Below are 21,146 nucleotides of genomic sequence, written 5' to 3'. Positions count from 1 at the left end.
AATCACCAGCCACACTCCAGTTCAAATACAAACAGAAACCTATTCGCTGGTTTAGTGGTTTTCTGTTCCCCTAACCCTTGGGGGCAGATCAGCCTAGCTGATTTGCCCCCTGGGGGACAATGGGGGAAGCAAACAGCCAAAACCTGTAGTGATATATTTCGACAAGTATCTATAGAGACCTCTGGTTTTTAGTGGTTTTCTGCGCCCCTTGGGTCAGATCGGCATACATATATGGGAAGCGACCCTTGCTCAAGAGGCAGATATAGCCATAGAATCACTGGTGTCTAGTGGTTTTCTGTTCTCCCCCCACTCCCACCGTAGGGACAGATAAGCTTGAAAATATGGCTGATGTGCTCCTCGAAGTGGGGCTTGGGGAGGGGGGCAGAAAATGGCCAAAATATGTTGCAAAATTACAGGGAGCGACCCTTGACCCAGGGGACCCCTCCCCGCAACAACAACAAAAAATCCCTGGTGTCTGGTGGGACCGCAATTGTTACACTGCTGAGAGACACTGGGGGGAAATTAAAAACTTTCCTTCCCCCCAGGTGTCTCTATGCCAACCCGATCCCTCCCGGGTAGAAGAATCTCCCCTTCCTGCTGAAGGCGCTGGCAGCAAATAGTTACCAGCACGTCCCCAGCATGATTTGATGACATTGACAATCTGTGCTGACGCTTATAATAACAGTAATAATACCAGCAATTGTAAAGCGCACAGCTACCTCAGGCGAAGTGTCCCGGCACTGAGGGTCATCGGAAAGATTAAGCGAGCTATTGTCCAGAGTCAAAAGGTGCTGGGCTAACCTGCCGTCGGTGCCAAATATTAAACCGTGAGCCCTTGTGTTCCGGAGTAAGCTGCCCTGACCGCTGCACCATGCCTCTTCCCCGGTGATGTCATCAGATCACCGGGGTAGGGGTCAGGAGTGGCAGCGGAAGCCCTTCCGCTTCCGCTGCCATGCCTGGTGGGGGCCTTTAAGGGGGAGCGCCAGTGCTTCAACTCCTTGGGCATGCTAGGGCATGCTGGACACGTCCTTAGTGCTGGTGCTGAGGACCTATCCAGCACATCCTTAGCACCCAAGGTGTTAAGCAGATTGTGGTGGCTGAAGTTGGGGAGAGGTGGGTGGGCAAATTGGTAAAAATCCGAAATAATCAGTGTTTCTGTTGTGTGAAATAAAGAAAGCACCACAGAATAAGAAGGCACTACAGAAAATGTGTGTCCCTTTCCAGGCCTCTGAAGTTACGGTAGTCCGGGAGAAGAGTTACTTGCTTGGCAAACTGGTTGCATCCTAGCAGCAGTCTTGCAGAGGCACCAGCTGGAGGTTAGTGATGATAGATGTAGCTGGGGGCTGGGAAAGGGGCAGTGTGACCAGTGTGGTGGTGGCAGAAAACAGGAACAACGGAAGTTAAGAGCAGAGAAGGAGGGCAGAAGTGAGGGGCACTGACGAGGAAGGAGGCAGTTACAAGAGACATGGATGACATACATAGGTGGTAAGGTTCCCTGGTCCATGCATGGGTAGCTGGACCAGCCCATGTTTTTTCTTTGTATTCTGGAACTCATAGTATTGGTTTTAATATGGGCTAAATGGGCCTACAGGTCCCAAAATTCATAGAAAAAACCTGGACTGGAGTAGCAAACCAGGAATGGACGTGGGAAACTTGGCATGCCTGGAGATAGGAATCCTATGTACACACACACACACAAACATTACACGTGCACACACACACACACGCACACACCACACAGACCTAAACTTTGCAGGATTCTCTCATACTGTATCAGGGTGAGATTCACTGTAAGCAGAACATGTACTGCATCTACAGCAACAACTTCATTTAAGTAGCACAGGTACCACAGAAAGGAAGCTTCTCTACACACACACAGCACATACTACATACAATGCACACTCTCTCCTAAAAAAGAGGTAAAGCATTGGTAACATAAGTGTTGTTTTCACTCAAACCAACAAGCATTTACAATGCAATTGGTCTCGCATTTAGGACCTTCTATGTATTTAGCTATGCAGCACATCAGCTTGGGTGCTGAAACATCTACTGTTCTTTAACATGAAGGGAAAGTAATAACCAAACTGTGTGACATGCCAGGTATGTGAACACATGGAGAGAAATATTGCCTTTCAGCAGGACATGGTATAGTCCAAAGCTCTGTTTTTAATATAAAACCAGGGCCTTCGGTGGTCATATCATTGAAAATACAAGATTTGAAACAAATATTATTGTCTATGGGTGCTCGTGGAAGACAATTTCTATGGACTGGAATATAGGGAATGCTAACGTGATTCTGGTATTTTACTGACATCTGCTGGTCGCTTTCTATCAAGAAAATTAAATAGAGGCAGTTGCCAGTAATAAAGAAAAAAAAGTCTCAGCAGAAAGCTATTTTGGTATTTTACTGACTTCTGCTGTTCGTTTTCTAGCAAGACAGTTAAATAGAGGCAGTTGAACAGAAAACAAAGTACATACACATATAAGTATATATCGAATGCTCGACCTAAAACCAACTCATTATAGGATATTCTTATTTTTCATAATTTTTACATCAATATTTAATGTACAGCAAGAGCAGCTGAATGACATTGCTGTTAAGATTTCTTGGAGTGCCTTTCTTTTCTCCGCATCCTCTTAGCCTTCCAAAAGCATGACACGTTTAGCTGACTCAGAAAATTCTGTGCCCGACCGAAAATATTTTAACTTGAGTGGGTCTTGATCCTGAAAAGTTTTAAGACAACTGGCATAGATGAATTATGGACCTTGGACCATTGTTTTTTTTCTTTAATTTTGTATGTCAATTGTGTGGACAATTATAACATTTTAAAGAGCAATTAAAAACCCTGGGGTGTTACACCCTCAAAGAGTGAGCAGGACGTAATCAGAACAGTGGTGCCTTAGAGTGAAGAATTCTATAGAAAGGATTGTTGTCAGGGGAGGTGCTTAAGCTATGATGGACATGTTCTTGTGTGAATTTTGCTGCTATGACGTGATGAAAAATGCATGGCACCGTCGCTTAATAGACTTTTAATAGTGTTAAGTGGCACATTACTTATGAAGTATAAACATTCTAAGACTGTCACAGTTTGAAACAATGAGCTTTTGTAGTTTTATAAAGGCTTTACTGAACCATATTATCTATTTTTTAAAGGCAGGTATTTACTGGGTCAGTTTAATTGACTACTACTGTGGTGGATGGACTCTCCTAATTGCAGCACTTCTTGAGCTTGTAGCAATTACGTGGATATATGGTAAGCAGTTTCCTTCTTTCATATTATGAGCACCCATGCATTTTTATGGTCGCTGTGATTGGGGTGCTTCTTTGTAGGTGCAACCAGTTTTACAATGAACATGAATGGAGCATTTGAATTGAGAGATCACAGCCATATTTAGCCTTGACTCACACTCCTCCTCGATGACTGAATCGACAGAGACAAGTAATACTGAAACACAAGAAGGACCAAGAAATTCATTTTGACGTGTGTCGAAGTACTTGCCACATTCTCTGTGGTTAAGGGAATAGAGGCAGGTGAAATATGATGTTGTCCTTTCAATTAACCTTTAATGAAACAGAACAATTACAATGTAAGGTGACCAAAAATATCTTGCACCATACTGTGAAAATATATGAATCCGTACAATCATCCCATTTGCTTTAAAAGGAAAGGTCAACACAGCTCCTGTTCTTTGGATATTAAATAACCGTGAACTGGCTCTTTTAAACATAACCCATTATAAGGAACAGTGGATCTACAGCAATAACCCCGCATATTACTACTCGGTGAAGATACATAGCCAAAATCTTTTGCATTTGAACTGGCATAAAGAAACATTGGCGAACTTAGCATACTGATAAGTCACGTATCCCTAGATAGCAAATGTATAATACGTGAAAATAAACTACAAATAAATGTTGAGAACACTGGGCTAGAAGAGGAACAAAACCTTCTTATCACTCCTTTACACACCAACCCACAGCCAAAAAGCAGCATACTTCATACAAGAAGTGTAAATGACAATGTCGTATGGACACGGCATCAGAAGGAAATGTACCACCAAAGTTGACTACTTTCCCCCTGAAACATTCCAATTCAGCAACTGAAACAATGAGGTTATCATACAAAACTGCTTAAGCCTAGCAGAAAAGGCATGTTTTGTACTGTGAGAATCACTACCGAAAAGGAATGAAAGCATCACGACAAAACCTTGGGATGTTTTTTTCTAAGTTTACTCAACATAGTAATGATTTATATAAAATCAGAACTGACAAAATTGGCACATATTGGAAATATTAGAAAGTCCAGTGGAAACCAATGGAGGCACTATTATTTACACTTAAAAAAAGTAAGTATTCTGGCACTGACAACAAAGTAGAACACATGGATGTTTGCTTAGGTGTACCTATTGGCACCATCATGGGTGCTGAATTTGTATACCACAAATCCATCTTTCGCCAAATGTTATAACAAAACTGTTGTGTATGGCTTTATATACCCTACCAAAACTCTACATCAGAAAAAAACATAAATCTAAAAATGGTTGGACAACTTAAAACGGCCCTGATTCGGAGTTCTCAGAATCCAGGAACTTTCGATTGAACAATACCGTGGGGCACGTTATTTATCTTCGGTTATAAATAGCACCTATAACAAACTTTTTGGGAATAACATGCTAAATGTACCAACATATTCATGGACGGATAAATACCGTACACTTTTCCCCTGTTAAATTTGGACCATTCAAGCTTGTTAATAATTCCTTCCAAACCTCATATTCTAACGCTTTAAGAATGCTGATAACAATGTTCTAAACATCAAGCCGCCCAGCCCACCCCCACATGACTATGTCACATGCCAAAGCGATGCAGCAGAAATAGAAATGACATCTCACGCCACAAATACAAGGTAAACAAAACAACCGAGACTCGAAATTGGTTCCTCAGCTTTGAGGTTGACCGATCTAGCCGTTAGGCCACATCCTCTCCCCCCGTCCCTGTCCTGACAAGGCTTTTTTAAAGAACCTATCAGGTTGAATCGCATTGATACTTCTAGTTGGTGATTGCATTATCAAAACAAAAAAAAAATCTCACGCTAAAGGCAACTATTAAACAGAATCTATACCCTATATGCATTTTTCCTCAGGCACCCACAAGGAGGGGGTTAACGCCTCACTGCCCCCCGATATTTCACGGTGACCCGCAACCTCATGGCAGAGCTGAGCACCACACAGCCAACATTTGAGGACTGCTTTTTACCTTTTGAATTGATTGTAGTTGTTTCAGTCTTAGAACTAAGCCAGCACTGCATAATTATGTGAAAGCCAGCACAGTACTATTAGATTTTACCTTGGTATTCTACAACAACTTCACTTGGGATGTTAACCAAACTGTGCCAGAGGGGAAAGGTGACTATTACAGAAATTGACACATGTACCATAATGTGAATGAGCACCTATAAAATGTGAATGAGCACGAGCTATGAGAAGACATTTCTGTGCACATTAAATGATGTTGGTTGCCACTTACTTTCGTTTGTTTCCCTCTTTTTAGTCAATCTCACATATGAGCAATGCCTTATGCGTGACCTACCGGGTACCTTTGAAGCCTGGTTAGTCTACAGAAGTGGGTGAGTCCTCATCTATGTACTTCTGCTGCATTAATGGAGTGCCACAAGGGCTATAGTTCACATTAGCTCACTGAAGGCACGCAACACATGTCTCTGTTTTACCTGTTTTTAGAGTCCTCAACACAATTGTGTCCATCGTTCAACACTAAAGATAAGAAGTCAGGGTCCCCAAAAGACTATACCGTTTTTGTTGTGTACTATACCAGCCTGAATGATCTCACATTTTTTCTCTCCAAACAGGTAGATCCAGGTCTTAATAGGTATCCTAGAAAGTAGATATTTGGCTGCTGTGAGGATAATTCCATGTCACCATATTTTAAAGTGTAGATAGTCTCACAATTCTGGTACTGATAAATCACAGGTAGAATATACTTAAAGAGAGAAACATGTTGACCTTCACTGATCAATAAGGACACTCTAACCCGAGAGATTTAGCTTGGGTGGAGGCCTTGTTGCCTGTTTTTACTTAGGATAAGAGACCCCCCAGAATAAAGTTTGGCTTTCTTGGTACTCTGAACCCTATTTTAATCACCTCCCTACGTCTACACATTCCTGGCCCCACACCCCCACTTCACCATACGGCTATTGGAAAAAGATCTCTGATAAAGTGCCCCTACTCCAGGGAACCCAATGGGTATTGCACCGCCGACCCAACGAGGAGCAGCCCAGATTGTGATGTATTTCCTATGGGAACTGTATCGATTTTCCTGTTTCTGACCCTTGTCCGGTTAATAAATCAATAGTGGCCATACAACGGCACAGAAACCCGCTTTCTGATTAGGTCATAGCGCATGCTATCACATTAGGCAAGCACTATCCCTCCAGCCCCCATAGAAAGCATACAGAGTTCTCAAAACAAATCAAACCTCCAGCAACCTGTGAAATTCCCCGCAGCTATTGTTTTGATTTAGCCAAGAACTCCAGTAAAGAATGTAAGAACGACCAGTTCTTATGACATCCTTATTGACGTATTTATGTCCACCCTTACGTCAATCTCGGCACCTTTCAGGTATAAATAATACCGACATTGCCCTAAGCAAACACACGGTGGTGACGAGATTGGAGCAGCGTGACTTGCCGAGGAGCCCAGCTGATGCAGAGAAAGCCCACGGACGCTGCCCCTCCCTTTTGACGCGCTGAGAGAGAGACGCTGCCTTTTCTCTTGCCGAGAAATCCAGCCCCGGCGTTTCCAGCCGCCCTCGCAGGCAGCTGGGATATCAAGTCCTGAGATAGAGATACCAACCCTCCAGCCTTCTAAATCCCAGGTACAGAACTGAATAACCCCTTACAGAGAATTCTTGAAGCAGACCCTTGGCAAAGCAAACTTAACTTAAACTGCTACTTATCTACTCCCACCCACGTATTAGGCTTAGGTCAGGTACACTGGGGTAGGTGTAGTTAGAAGCATCAGTTGAGTACGATTAGTCAATGTATATATGTATGTATCTATTTTATCCATTTTAAAGTATCATAAGGCTAAGAAACCATATCAATGCTTTTACAGTATTATTTTAGAATTCTGTTTTTACTGTATGCACTTTACTTAACTATAAGTATTGCAATAATAGCGATTCATTTCTCTTGTATGAGAAAAGAGACTGATCAATAAATAACACCTTTTTATTGAACACGCCCGTCTCTTCCTTTTCTCTACAATCTGGTGAAACTAAGAATGCACGTACTGACTGAGTAAAATAAGTTGTCTTTTGTTTTCACACGACTCTAGAGATATACTCTTGATTAGGGGGAGCAAAGTTGTCATGTTCTATGGTTGTCAGAAACTAAATCCCTTCTTGTCTATCCAGGGAGGTTAAACTCCTCCTTGCCTATTCGAGAAAGTTTCTAGTGAACTCTGAGCTAGCTGGCAAACACATAACTTTAAGTCTAATATCGTCAGTAGAAGACCTAGTTAACCACAGTCCTACATCTATACTATTGAAGATATTATTCCAATGCGTAGAGCCTATTGGGAAAATAGGAACTACACTACATGGCGCCCAACTGTTTGGATAGGCGATAAATCTAACGTAAGACATTAGAGTAACTCAGTCGTGCTTTTTCACACAGACCCTTTTTTCCCATAATACTCCAAAGACGTCTGGAGTGGGTGAAAGGTTAAATCCGCCAAACTTCGTAGGAGGAGACTCCTATGTATGGTTCTTGGTTTATTCAACGTTGAAGGATACACTGTTCCAAAATATTGTGCATCTAATCTTTGTTTCCGTAGAAACTTGATCTGCAAATAAACAAAACAACCTTCCTGTCAGTAAAATGTCAGACAGTGAAGAAAGAAGAGAGACAGCTAGAAGAGCAGCTGTACTCCTAGCAGCTGACAATAGTCTCCTACAGCAAGACCCGGAGGCAATACTAATCCCGGTCAACATAAGAAAAACTATAACATTAAAACTTATAGAAAATGGACTGACACCGAGAGGTGGTACAGTCATATTCGTAATTGAGGCACACGAATATCGGCAGACAGAGGTTTCTATTCATGGATAAACTTTCCAGCAGCAAATGCTGTGACAAAGGAGTTCCACTACTACAAAATAGAGGAACCTCCGAATGAGTACACTCCTTTCGAGGAGGTGGAAATATCACTCAAATACCAAGAGCACCTGCTCTGGTTTAATGGCGCCCTAAAACATAATAATCACATCATAAGGCTCGGTCCACTAGGTAGACCAGGAGCAACGTGGCCGGTCCTAGCCGGATACACACCACATCCAGACATCGAAGAAATGTCTGCACCAGATCTTTTAGCACAGCTAAAACAATTAATTAAAATACATAGACAATTAGTCCAATATGTAATGCGGACTTCAACAGTCCAACCAGCTATTAAAATTCCACAGCTGACCCCGCATCAGGGGAACACAAATAAAATTACACCACAGAACATACAGTCCTGTCTAGGTAAAGTACCCGCAAAACGGGAACAAATTCAATTCTGGTTAGCACAAAAAATCACTCAAATAGAGGCGGTATTTCCAGATACCACCCCTGTTGAGAAACACAGGATTCTGACTATCTGCCTTCCAATGGGAATCGCACCACATGTGGAGGACTGTGACACTTGGGGTACAGTCTTTGCTTCCATTTACACAAAAACACATGGTGTTCCATCCATGTCGGTAATACCAGATGTGCTAAAACAAATTCAAGATGAATACGGTCCAGAACCTGCTTTAACTCTTGGTATGAAATTACTAACAGACTTCAAGCAGGTCTCGGCAATATTACTAGCCAATATAAAGGGAGAAGCAGCAAATGTGGCGATCCGCCAAAGATTGAAAGAGACCGATATAGCAGACCAACCATTTTAAATTGCCAGAATTATAGAAAAATCCTATGAAGAACTAGGAAGAGATAGTTTGGGTGGAATACCGGTGAAACCCCAACTAATTGAAAGTCCTGAAAAGGTATTTATTAAAAATAATCTAAACAATCAAAAGAAGAGCTGGGATGGAAATAAACAATCCACTCCCAAAGAAAAAAGATTCCAAACCAGAGGAAGGTCTCCTCGGCGGAGAGAAAGATCTCCGGACCAAGGATGCAAGTCTCCCCAAAGGGAGCCCTCTGTGAAAAAATACAACCTTAGAAATAGGGATAATATAAAAAAACCTGATAGATATCTAGATATTGATACACGTCCCTCTCAATCTTTTCAGACTTCCTCGCAGAAATCGGAAAGAAGAGGACGATCAGAACACAGGGAAGAGCACGTCAAGTCCAAAGACAAGGAACCTGCTCATCAAATTAAAAAATTACAATTTCCAAAGAAGAAGGTAGCCAGTATTAAAGTAATCAACCATGCCGAGAATACTGAGGACACAGGTGAAAAACGGAGAATGGGCTCAGACAATGCTAGACAGCGCAGCAGAAGTGAGCATAGCTCGCAAGATCCTGATGAATCATCTGGAGACAGTGGACACGAATGAATACATTCAGGTGGAAACTGCAGATACCAGAGTTAGCAAACCTCATAAAATATATGAAATAACATTGCGTATAGAGGGGGTTAAGACTAGGAAAATAAGGGGTCTATTTTGGGATAATCTCTCCAAGGGCTATGACATCCTTCTAGCTGAAAAAGACTGGCCACCAGAGTTTGTCAGGGAGTGCCCTCATGGCGAAGAAATAATTATGCCTGCCTTCTCAAATCATATTCCAATACATAAAAAATATACACTTGCAAGAAAGTGGGCAGTAGCCCAAGCTCCTGCATTATATAAAAATCATGTGGGATAGGATGAGGACTCTCCTCCTCACAAAATCCAGTTAAAATCACAACCTACTGCACAGAGGCAGTATCCAATTAAGCAAGAAGCTAAAAAACAGGTAAAAGAGATCTTAGATCAACTTGAATACCAGGGGGTGATTGAAACTTGCACCTCACAAATGAACAATCCTTTGTTTCCTGTCTCCAAACCAGATGATTCATATCGTCTTGTTTTGGATTACAGACACTTGAACTCATGTTGCAAAACTTTTGCAGTGCAAAACTCACACAGTGCAGCACTAATGAATAACATAGTGCGCAAAAAATACAAAACAACATTAGACATCTCTAATGGATTCTTTTGTCAAAATATAGCACCAGAAAGCAGATATTTGACCGGGTTCTCAATAAACGGCTCGCCCAAAAAATTTCTGTCGTTTGCCCCAGGGGTTCAAGAATAGCCCAGGATTATTCTCAGCGAGAGTAACAGAGTTACTACAAACATATGATGACGAGGCATTATCTTATGTCGATGACATCTATCTAACAGATGATGACTTGGATACTCACTTGAAAAGAGTGAACACCATAATACTCGGGTTCGCAGCAGAGGGTTACAAATTCAACTTTAAAAAGTCGAGAATTGCCCATCTAACTGTCCTGTTTTTAGGATATGAACTATCAAGTGAAGGCAAAAGCCTGGCTGACAATTTCCTAGAGAAATGTGCTGTAATCCAAGCACCCAGAACACTAAAAAACCTACAATCAATTCTAGGTTTCCTGAATTTTGGAAGAACATACATTATAAATTATGCAGAGAGAGTTAAACCTCTCTATGATCTAATAAAACCAGATTTTAAAAGAATCAACTGGACTCAAAAACACACAGAAATTTTGAGATCTTTACAAACAGACATGTTAGTTAAAACAAAACTACAAACACGTGATAACACACGCAATCTTGTGATTCGAGTCATCCCAGGAAGATGCGGATTCACATACCTAACCTCTAATGAGGGAGAAAAGGTACCAATAGCATACAAATCACACTTGTACACAAAAGCTGAAATGAAATTTAGCCCAACGGAAAAAATTCTGACCGCGGTACAAACTGCTGTAGCGGGAGAAAGAGCCCTAGCACAAGGTAAACGAATAATTATCGTGACACCAATACCAGCCCTGGAGGCGGTAACAAAGGCAAGCATTCCGAATGCTAAAGCACTACATCCGAGATGGATACAGTGGGCCAATTCCCTTGCTGCAACAGACGTGGTATACGAATTTGATCCTAATTTAAAAACACAAGAATTTCTCCAATATGAATTTGAATGTCCTCTGCCGACTGAAATTCTGCCCCTAGAACATTACGGCTGTATAATATATACAGACGGATCAGCACAACCCGCAGTGGGGGAAAACAAGCTTACAGTGCTGCGTGCGCGATTGTTAAAGGTCGTTGGCACGAAGGAAAATTTAGACCACTGATCACTAAAACGTAATCTCTAGTAGATTGTACAGCTCAACAAGCAGAACTATTAGCATTTAAGATGGCTCTTGAAAATACCGATCGAGAATTCCCCACACTCATAGTGTGCGATTCGTATTATTGTGTTCAGTCTTATAATGAATACTTGCAGATCTGGGTTCAGAACGGTTTTAAAGATGCAAAAGGTGGCACAATCAAGCATAAAATGCTTTGGGAACAAGTGGTTCTTTTACAAAAAGAACTACAAAAGACTCACGTGATACATACACTGAGTCATCAACGTGATGGCGTTCACGTTGCAGGGAATTCATTGGCTGATGAGGCCGCGAAGGCAGCTGTGCAAACGGCTTCCGTAGCTGCCATCACCCGGTCAAAAACAAAAATAGACAGCGAAATATTACAGGCTGTCTGCGCTACGGTAAAAGGTGCGATAGAAACACTCCCGAAAGGCTTTCCAGTAAAGTACTCATACATAACTGATACGAATAACGTTCCATTTGCTCGAATCTCTGGAGTGGGGGATAGGGCTATTCCAAACATGGAACATAGGTTAGGACTCATTATAGCGGCACACAAAGGGCTTGCTTCTGTACATGCTGGCGTTTCAGCCACAGTATTATTATTAAAACAGAGATACTGGTGGCCGAAAATGAGAAGACAAACTAGGAACTATGTACTAGAATGTGAAATATGTCAAAGAATGAAGGTATCAACAGTGAAACGACCAGCCCAGACGCCCCTTCTAATCTCAGATAAACCATTAGCCTGTGTTTACCTGGACCACTGCGGTCCCTTACAAAGGGATGGTAACTATAAATATATCATGGTCGCAGTGGATTCATGCACGAGATTCATATGGATGTGGCCCCAGCGATCGGCTGACGTCTGAACTGTTATAAAAGATTTGCGAGTCTATAATGGCATATACGCTAGAAGCATGCTACGTCCTGACCAATATCTTTCCTTTAGCTCTCGAGCTTGTGGGGGGGGTGCCTGGCCAGAATGAGCATTGCATTCTGGGAATCTTCTCACTTCCTTCCTGAGGGAAACGGGATGGTGTAAAGAAAAAACCAAGGCATAAAGCAATCTATAACAGCAAAGGTATTAGGTTCAGGAGCTGGGTGGGTCAAACATTTAATAAGTGTCCAACGTAGTCTTAATAATCTGCCAAGAAATTCTCTGAGAGGTCTCAGTCCGTACAAACTATTGTTTGGGACTAGAATGTTAATCCAGGACCTTGATAGTCAGACTTCAGTGGTTAAAGAAAAATGCTTTGATATCAAAGATCGTTTGCCTATTTTACAGGACTTAAATGAAACAAGAAAAGACCTCAGCAACATAAAGTTGAAACAACAGCCAACAACCACTGAAGAGAAACCACCTGTCCCAGCAAGGCCTGTCTGGAATCCAAAAATTGGGGATCTGGTCAGAGAGAAGATCGCGGTAAAGAAGGAATTTGGGCCTTCTTACAGAAAAGCAGTTCCTGTCTTATCTGTCAACGGGACAAGATCAGTAGTACTACCGCCCCTTGCTGGTAAAAAGGAGAACCGAGTCATATCCATCGACCTGGTTAAACCACAATCATGTGGCCGATAACAAGTAGTAGGCCAAGTGGACTCCCAAGAAGTAGCAGAACACCAACGGTTGCTACAAATACAGAGGTTCAAACTGAGAGACTGATCACATTTGAAAAATCTACAGTGAATCAACAAGGACTATGCAACAAAGCAATGGAACTTAAACCTCTTAAAACCCAAAACAAAACTTTTCATCAAGAAACACCAATCTACAATGAAGTAACAAATGACTATGATGATGTAACAAAGCAAATTCCTAAAGCAAAAAGGAACACAGAAGCAATTGGAACAATTGACAGAACAGCATCAGGCTACTTCATCAACTTCGATGATTTTTCTGAGGATCCAAGTGAACCAGAAGTACAGCCGACAACAAGAACTTTTAAAGACAAAGCAAAGGAACTTTTTCAACAACTGAAAGAAACCTATCTGATTTCTCCATGGATTGAAATTTGGGTGGCATTAGGTGCATTTGTCCTCATACTTTGGCTCATCATGGTACTATGCTTGGGACATTTCATTGAGGGAAAATATGCTAAAATGGACACAGCAAGCCAGAAAATCAACTTGGTCCTTAAACCACACACGTCATCACACATCGAGAAAAGAGAACTTTCTTCAGTAAACTTCACAGCCAATCCTATACCCGGCGGGGTAGCATGGGACAAAACTGATTATGAAATATATGGCCCGGTTGAACTCCTGAAGTATCTACACCAATTTAAGATTTCATTGAGTGACTTTGTAAAACCAAACACATTTGCTGATGATTGGGACTTTGAAAGTATTAATGATATGATGTCTGATCTTGTGATGTCTGCTAAATTTACAGAACATGATTATTTGCAAGGTTCATCTAATTATGATGAGATGTTTTGCTACAACCACTATGGTAACCATTATCTGCATAAATCTTCTCAACCTAGAAATGTTTTAAAATATAACCAATGGGAACATTGTGCAACCCCACCAAAAGGCAGTTCGAAAACATTTTATGATAAATATTCATACTTTTCAGGGTTTAACACAAGTAATGCAGAAACATTCTATTTCAAATTGTTAAATAAGACAGGAGTGAAGACCATGCTTACAAACACAAAATTGATATATTCAGACTCATTTTTTGAAAAAATGAACATTTGGTTTTGATTTCTGGAACAATAACATTGAAACGAAAACGATCTGGGGCACAAAAGATTGGCAGGTACAAGGTATAGAATCATTATTTAGAGCCTGCATGATCCCAGAACAAATTATATTTTTGAATGACACTATTCAACAAACTACCTGTCTTGGCCTAGCCAAAATCAAAGACTTAAACAAACCGTCTATCCAAAGCCAACAACAGACAGTCATAGCACTACGTATGTTGAGATAGACGTAAACCATATTTTAAACCAAAACAGAACACATCCTGAATGGAAACAATGGTTGATCTGGCCCACAGACACGAATAACTGTCAAGACAGATTCCTGAACAAATTACAGGGGTTCACATTGACCAGGCCAGACCCTAGATATTTCCAAAGACAACATCCAGGGATAATAACTACTTACAGTGTGGGAAAACTCTGCCTTCAATGGCTACAAACATCCACACTGGCAGAAATTAAGCAACACCTAACTTTACTTAAAGAAGGTGCTGACTTGCGTGATTTCATTATGGGACCACGCAAACAGCGTCAAAAACGTTTCATAGCAGCCTCTATATATGCAGCTTATAACGAAGCTTGGAAAGAAACTCAAATTGAGACAGCAGAAAAAATACGGGAAATTGACCGTGTTAATTTGGAAAAATCACTTTCTGTTGTAGACAATGGGTTAATGACTCTGTCTTCCAGAATATATTCACTGGACAGTATTGTGTCTTCAGCAATCGATATAATAGAGCAGGACTTACTGATGTTACAACACGGTCAGTCTCAATTACGTTCTATTGTACAGCTTGGCTGGACGTTACAAAATCTGCGTTCAGGCTATGTGCCTTGGCGTTTAATCAACTATTTAATATCTTTAACCTTACTGATAAACAAATCAGTTTGGCACAAAAGGGTGCTGATTATACAATTCTGAGCATTGATAAACTTGAGAGATTACCATTGACAATGTCAGAACGACCTGTCATTGAATGGATAATACATGGGATAATTAATATTCCAATAACGACTTTCCAGTTTCAATACTGCCAAAAATATATACAGGCAGGCCAGTATGAAAGGTTGGGTAAAGGATACATTAAGTCAACATGGGACTTGCCCTACACACACACATGTGTCATTAATAAAGGACAGAGTGTATTTCTTAGTGGCAATAATTGTGCAAGATCACTAAGCGGTATACTACTGTGCCAGGGTATAAGTTTGCATGGGGCCTGTGAAGGGACATCAAATAACCTTTCATGTCACCAGCTAGGCACACCTGCAACACAAATAGAACCATTCTTTAGGAGACTCTCAAACGGGAGTTACATTCTAATTGTAGATCGCAGATGTTGCAGCCTGCTGCCAGGAAAACCTTATCTCGTTAGCGTGACTACCAGGGTCATGTGCTGTGAACGAGTATTGTTCCCGAATGATGCTCCAGACAGGGAGGCAAGGTTATGGCCCAGTTTAAATATCTCTTCTATTCGAATTGATACTTTAAGCAGAATGAAGACTGTGCTCCTACAGACGCCAACCCGGTTAACGTCATCAAAAGAAACGTATGATCTCCAAGTTGCAAGGACAACGGCAGAGATTCATTCACTGTTATCAACAAATAGCCCCCTACACTTCGCAGAAATACTAAGCGAAATCTTAAATATTTCTGATACGAATGGTATCGCAAGTGTATTTAAGACAGTTTTTTCGGGAGCTTTGACCCCATTCAAAGCCATCCTTAGTATTTTTCCTAACTTCGTCCATTCCATCTTTGGCGGACTACCTCTCCTGTTGGGACTAGTAGCAGGCGTCCTATTTTTGCTACTTTTGCTTCGCTATGGCAAACCGTGTCACAGACATGACTCCAGCAACAATGGAAGAAACGATCCTAGCTATTCGCTACCGGGACCGCATAACTAAAGTCCTTGAATTAGCACGGCTACGAGATTTGAATATGACCTGGTTTCTTTCATTCAGACCCTTGTGGCAGTCTTGTATTATGCCTGTATTAAGGTGCTTGCTGTGCGGCGAGGAATGCGTGTTGGACACCTGTCTTACACTACAATCAGAAGTGCCATTGGATGCAGAGACTTTGTTGAGTCCAGTTAAGGCTTATGCATTGTGCTGTCCCCAGCGGCTACCAATCCTGATGACGGCATTCGTGGAGACTTCACCACTGCGATTAAAGGGTAGTGAAGTACAAGATGAAAGTAGCATCGATCAGGTACGACCTTCTGTCAGCAATGCTGATCAAACCATCACTGAGAGCAATCATGCTCATGACTGCATGGTAGCGTCATTTTCCAACCTAGTCGAACTCTCACCAGAAGCTGTTGACTGTTTTTTCGAACATCTGAATGATATGATGTTTTCACCAGAACAGAAGGAATAACTTTAGGCAACATGCACACAGCATTCCCTGAACTCTGGATTTGGCCTTCACACTTTGGAAACAAAGCCACTAAAAAATGTTCACGTTTTTGCAAGAAAACAAGAACTTTTTTCCAAAAACCCAAATATTTACCATTTTTTTTGGGGCACTTATCTTCTGCTTAAAGTAGAACTATTATTAGAGAACAGACTTATTCTATTTTTAGGTACCTCTAGAAGACGTTACCTCGACCCCTAGGTTGTTTACATGTAGAATTATATTTTATGTGATGAAGTGGTCTTGCAATTTTCTTCTGTATTAAGAGCCATTTCATGTGTTATTTTCGCAAAATCGTTCATGCTAATATGAAATACGCATCCTCTTTTGAATGATTACACTGCTTTAATGCATACAGTAACTATACTCATTTTTCGTGTATTACGCAGACCATTTTTTAATGCTAATTAATGTATTTTGGGGTGGTTTAATATACACAACTGTTAGTTATGTTTACTATGCTTAGGTTAGTAAATATGGACATAGATTCCGTGGAGTGGGTGTGATGTATTTCCTATGGGAACTGTATCGATATTCCTGTTTCTGACCCTTGTCCGGTTAATAAATCAATAGTGGCCATACAACGGCACAGAAACCCGCTTTCTGATTAGGTCATAGCGCATGCTATCACATTAGGCAAGCACTATCCCTCCAGCCCCCATAGAAAGCATACGAGTTCTCAAAACAAATCAAACCTCCAGCAACCTGGGAAATTCCCTGCAGCTATTGTTTTGATTTAGCCAAGAACTCCAGTAAAGAATGTAAGAACAACCAGTTCTTATGACATCCTTATTGACGTATTTATGTCCATCCTTACGTCAATCTCGGCACCTTTCAGGTATAAATAATACCGACATTGCCCTAAGCAAACAGAGGGTCACGTACCTCCGTCAGGAAGCTCCGGTCATGCCCTCTAGTCGACCCCGACTTGACGAGCAGCCCCCCAGTCTGGGAGCTCCGGCGACGGAAGCCAGTCGACCCCAGCTGAGTAGCTCCCCTTTTCCCTCTTTGGACCAGGCTCTCAGTGTGGGAGCTCCGGCGAGTGTGGCCAGTCGACCCCAGCTGAGTAGCTCTTCCTCCTCCTCGTTGGATCAGGTTCTCAGTCTGGGAGCTCCGGTGAACGTGGCCAGTCGACCCCAGCTGAGTAGCTCTTTCTCCCCCTCTCTGGATCAGGCTCACAGCTTGGGAGCTCCGGCAAGTGAGGCCAGTCGACCCCAGCTGAGTAGCTTTTCCTTTCCCTCTCTGGATCAGGCTCTCAGTTTGGGAGCTCCGGCGAGTGTGGCCAGTCGACCCCAGCTGAGTAGCTCCTCTTCCTCCTCGTTGGATCAGGCTCGCAGTTTGGGAGCTCCGGTGAGCGTGGCCAGTCGACCCCAGCTGTGCAGCTCTTTCTCCCCCTCTCTGGATCAGGCTCTCAGCTTGGGAGCTCCGGCAAGTGAGGCCAGTCGACCCCAGCTGAGTAGCTCTTCTTTTCCCTCTCTGGATCAGGCTCTCAGTTTGGGAGCTCCGGCGAGTGAGGCCAGTCGACCCCAGATGAGTAGCTTTTCCTCCCCCTCGCTGGATCAGGCTCTCAGTTTGGGAGCTCCGGTGAGCGAGGCCAGTCGACCCCAGATGAGTAGCTTTTTCTCCCCCTCGCTGGATCAGGCTCTCAGTTTGGGAGCTCCGGTGAGCGAGGCCAGTCGACCCCAGCTGAGTAGCTCTTCTTTTCCCTCTCTGGTTCAGGATCTCAGTCTGGGAGCTCCGGCGATTGAGGCCAGTCGACCCCAGCTGAGTAGCTTTCCCCTTCCTTCTCTGAAGGAATTTGGTGATTTAGCCCTTACGATTTCATCTGGCTCGCCTCTGGATCCTCTTCCTCCAAAACTATGGAAGGTGTTTCATGAGGATCTCTTCCAGCCTTTGCACGCCATCTGCTGCCAGTCGTTTGAGACAGGTATGGTACCGAGCTGCTGGAAGAAGGCTGTGGTTTCTCCGCTGCTAAAAAAACCTACACTCGACCCGGCGTCCCTTTCCAACTATCGGCCAATTTCCCTGCTTCCTTTTCCGGTTAAAATCATGGAAAAGCTGGTCACCCGCACTCTGTCCGGCTTCTTGGAAGGGAACATCTGGTTGGATGAGATGCAATTCGGCTTCCGCCCAGCTCATGGAACGGAATCTGCGTTGCTGACCGTATTAGACAACCTGCGGACGCGAGTCGACAGTGGTCGGGCAGCATTTTTGGTGCTGCTCGACATGTCGGCCGCGTTCGACACGGTCAGTCATCCCACCTTGATTTCTAGGCTGGAAGAAAGCGGGGTCAAAGACAAGGCCAGGGACTGGTTAATCTCCTACTTGGACTGCCGTCAGCAACGGGTTTCGCTACCCCCCTTCAGTTCAGAGGAGCGGAGAGTGGGACAAGGAGTACCTCAGGGCTCAGCCATCAGCCCTATACTCTTTAATGTCTACCTCCGCCCTGTAGTCCAGCTTATTAAGTCATTTGGTATCTCCGTATTTAATTATGCGGATGATACCCAGCTGGTTTTTTCCCTGGAGGGTCAGGATGCAGTCACACTGGAGACCTTTCATCGGTGCATGCAGGCCACTGCGGAATGGCTCCGTGTGAACTCGCTACAGTTCAACGGAACCAAGACAGAGGTCCTGCATTGCTCCACTGATCGAGTTCCCAGAGCTCTCCCAGCTGATTTCTGGCCTCAGTCTTTTCCAGAGACAGTGTCAGCCGCACAATCGGCACGCAACTTGGGCGTTATTTTTGGGCCCAACCTGCAGCTAGATCTTCATGTAAACAAGACCACCTCTACATGTATGATGTTAATTTGTATGCTGCGTAAGGTTCTTCCCCTTCTCCCTGAGCAAGCCAGACCAGAAGTAGTGCGTTGTACCATCCTAAGTCGACTTGACTATTGTAACGCACTGCTTCTGGAGGCCCCGGTAACTCTGCTGGGTAAATTGCAAAGGGTACAAAACATCGCTGCCAAACTCGCCCTCGCTCGCCCCTACCATAGCTCTTCTACGGCAGCGTTGCGAGAACTCCACTGGCTGCCGGTCCATTTGCGGGTGCGCTACAAAGCAGCGTGTATAGTGTTTAAGGCTATCCATGGCCTGGGCCCTACTCCCCTGCGGCGAATTTTCGCCTGGTATTGTCCATCCCGTGCCTTACGCTCCTCGTCATCCAGGCTATTGGTAGTTCCGCGCTTCCAGCGAGTGAGGATGGGCGGCCGTTCGTTTAGAGTAGCGGCGGCCAAACTCTGGAACTCTCTGCCAATAGCCTTGAGAAGCTTTGAAGATCTCTTAGCTTTTAGAAAGGCTTTGAAAACCTACCTCTTTCCCAGGACAGGATGAGTTATTGCTTTCATTTGGATTATGGGTCAAAAGCGCCAGGATGCCCTTGGTGGTGACAGGCCGCGCTATACAAGAATACCACAATACAAACACACGGTGGTGACGAGATTGGAGCAGCGTGACTTGCCGAGGAGCTCAGCTGATGCAGAGAAAGCCCACGGACGCTGCCCCTCCCTTTTGACGCGCTGAGAGAGAGACGCTGCCTTTTCTCTTGCCGAGAAATCCAGCCCCGGCGTTTCCAGCCACCCTCGCAGGCAGCTGGGATATCAAGTCCTGAGATAGAGATACCAACCCTCCAGCCTTCTGAATCCCAGGTACAGAATTGAATAACCCCTTACAGAGAATTCTTGAAGCAGACCCTTGGCAAAGCAAACTTAACTTAAACTGCTACTTATCTACTCCCGCCCACGTATTAGGCTTAGGTCAGGTACACTGGGGTAGGCGTAGTTAGAAGCATCAGTTGAGTACGATTAGTCAATGTATATATGTATGTATCTATTTTATCCATTTTAAAGTATCATATGGCTAAGAAACCATATCAATGCTTTTACAGTATTATTTTAGAATTCTGTTTTTACTGTATGCACTTTACTTAACTATAAGTATTGCAATAATAGCGATTCATTTCTCTTGTATGAGAAAAGAGACTGATCAATAAATAACACCTTTTTATTGAACACGCCCGTCTCTTCCTTTTCTCTACAATCTGGTGAAACTAAGAATGCACGTACTGACTGAGTAATATAAGTTGTCTTTTGTTTTCACACGACTCTAGAGATATACTCTTGATTAGGGGGAGCAAAGTTGTCATGTTCTATGGTTGTCAGAAACTAAATCCCTTCTTGTCTATCCAGGGAGTTTAAACTCCTCCTTGCCTATTCGAGAAAGTTTCTAGTGAACTCTGAGCTAGCTGGCAAACACATAACTTTAAGTCTAATATCGTCAGTAGAAGACCTAGTTAACCACAGTCCTACGTCTATACTATTGAAGATATTATTCCAATGCGCAGAGCCTATTGGGAAAATAGGAACTACACTACAAGATTATGAAGCATGACACCTGAAAGGGTGTGTGAGGGCATTACAATCCAATACATGGATCCCCAACTCTAAACCCCGGCTGGAGTATAGTTGGTGCCGGTCTCCCTGACTTGTAAACAGTGTTTCTGGGGAACAGCATAACCTTCTTTTTTTAATCTTGATTCTGGGGCATCTATGCTGCACCTCGCACCCTCGTGAGAGAGTAAAATGCCCCCTTGTCCCCTTATTGTATACACATCTCTCTAAACATTCCATCAGGTCATGTTTGCAGAAATCACTGTTGTTCGACCTGGC

The 21,146-nt window shown here is 43.0% G+C and overlaps 1 protein-coding gene across 4 annotated transcripts in view; it reads left to right on the top strand.

The window, feature by feature from the left end:
- The window catches only part of LOC144827733 (sodium- and chloride-dependent neutral and basic amino acid transporter B(0+)-like), a 3,091,484-nt gene that overhangs the window by 1,583,869 nt on the left and 1,486,469 nt on the right, over positions 1-21,146 (top strand). For all 4 annotated transcript variants that reach the window (XM_078685937.1, XM_078685938.1, XM_078685939.1 and 1 more), the window contains one exon: positions 3,155-3,254. In XM_078685937.1, the coding sequence (XP_078542063.1) occupies positions 3,155-3,254 (100 nt within the window). The remainder of the gene's footprint in view (positions 1-3,154; positions 3,255-21,146) is intronic.

This window comes from Lissotriton helveticus, chromosome 4_1 (genome assembly GCF_964261635.1).
Source record: "Lissotriton helveticus chromosome 4_1, aLisHel1.1, whole genome shotgun sequence".
In the NCBI taxonomy this organism is placed as follows: domain Eukaryota; kingdom Metazoa; phylum Chordata; class Amphibia; order Caudata; family Salamandridae; genus Lissotriton; species Lissotriton helveticus.
This window is presented reverse-complemented; position numbering and strand designations above follow the sequence as displayed.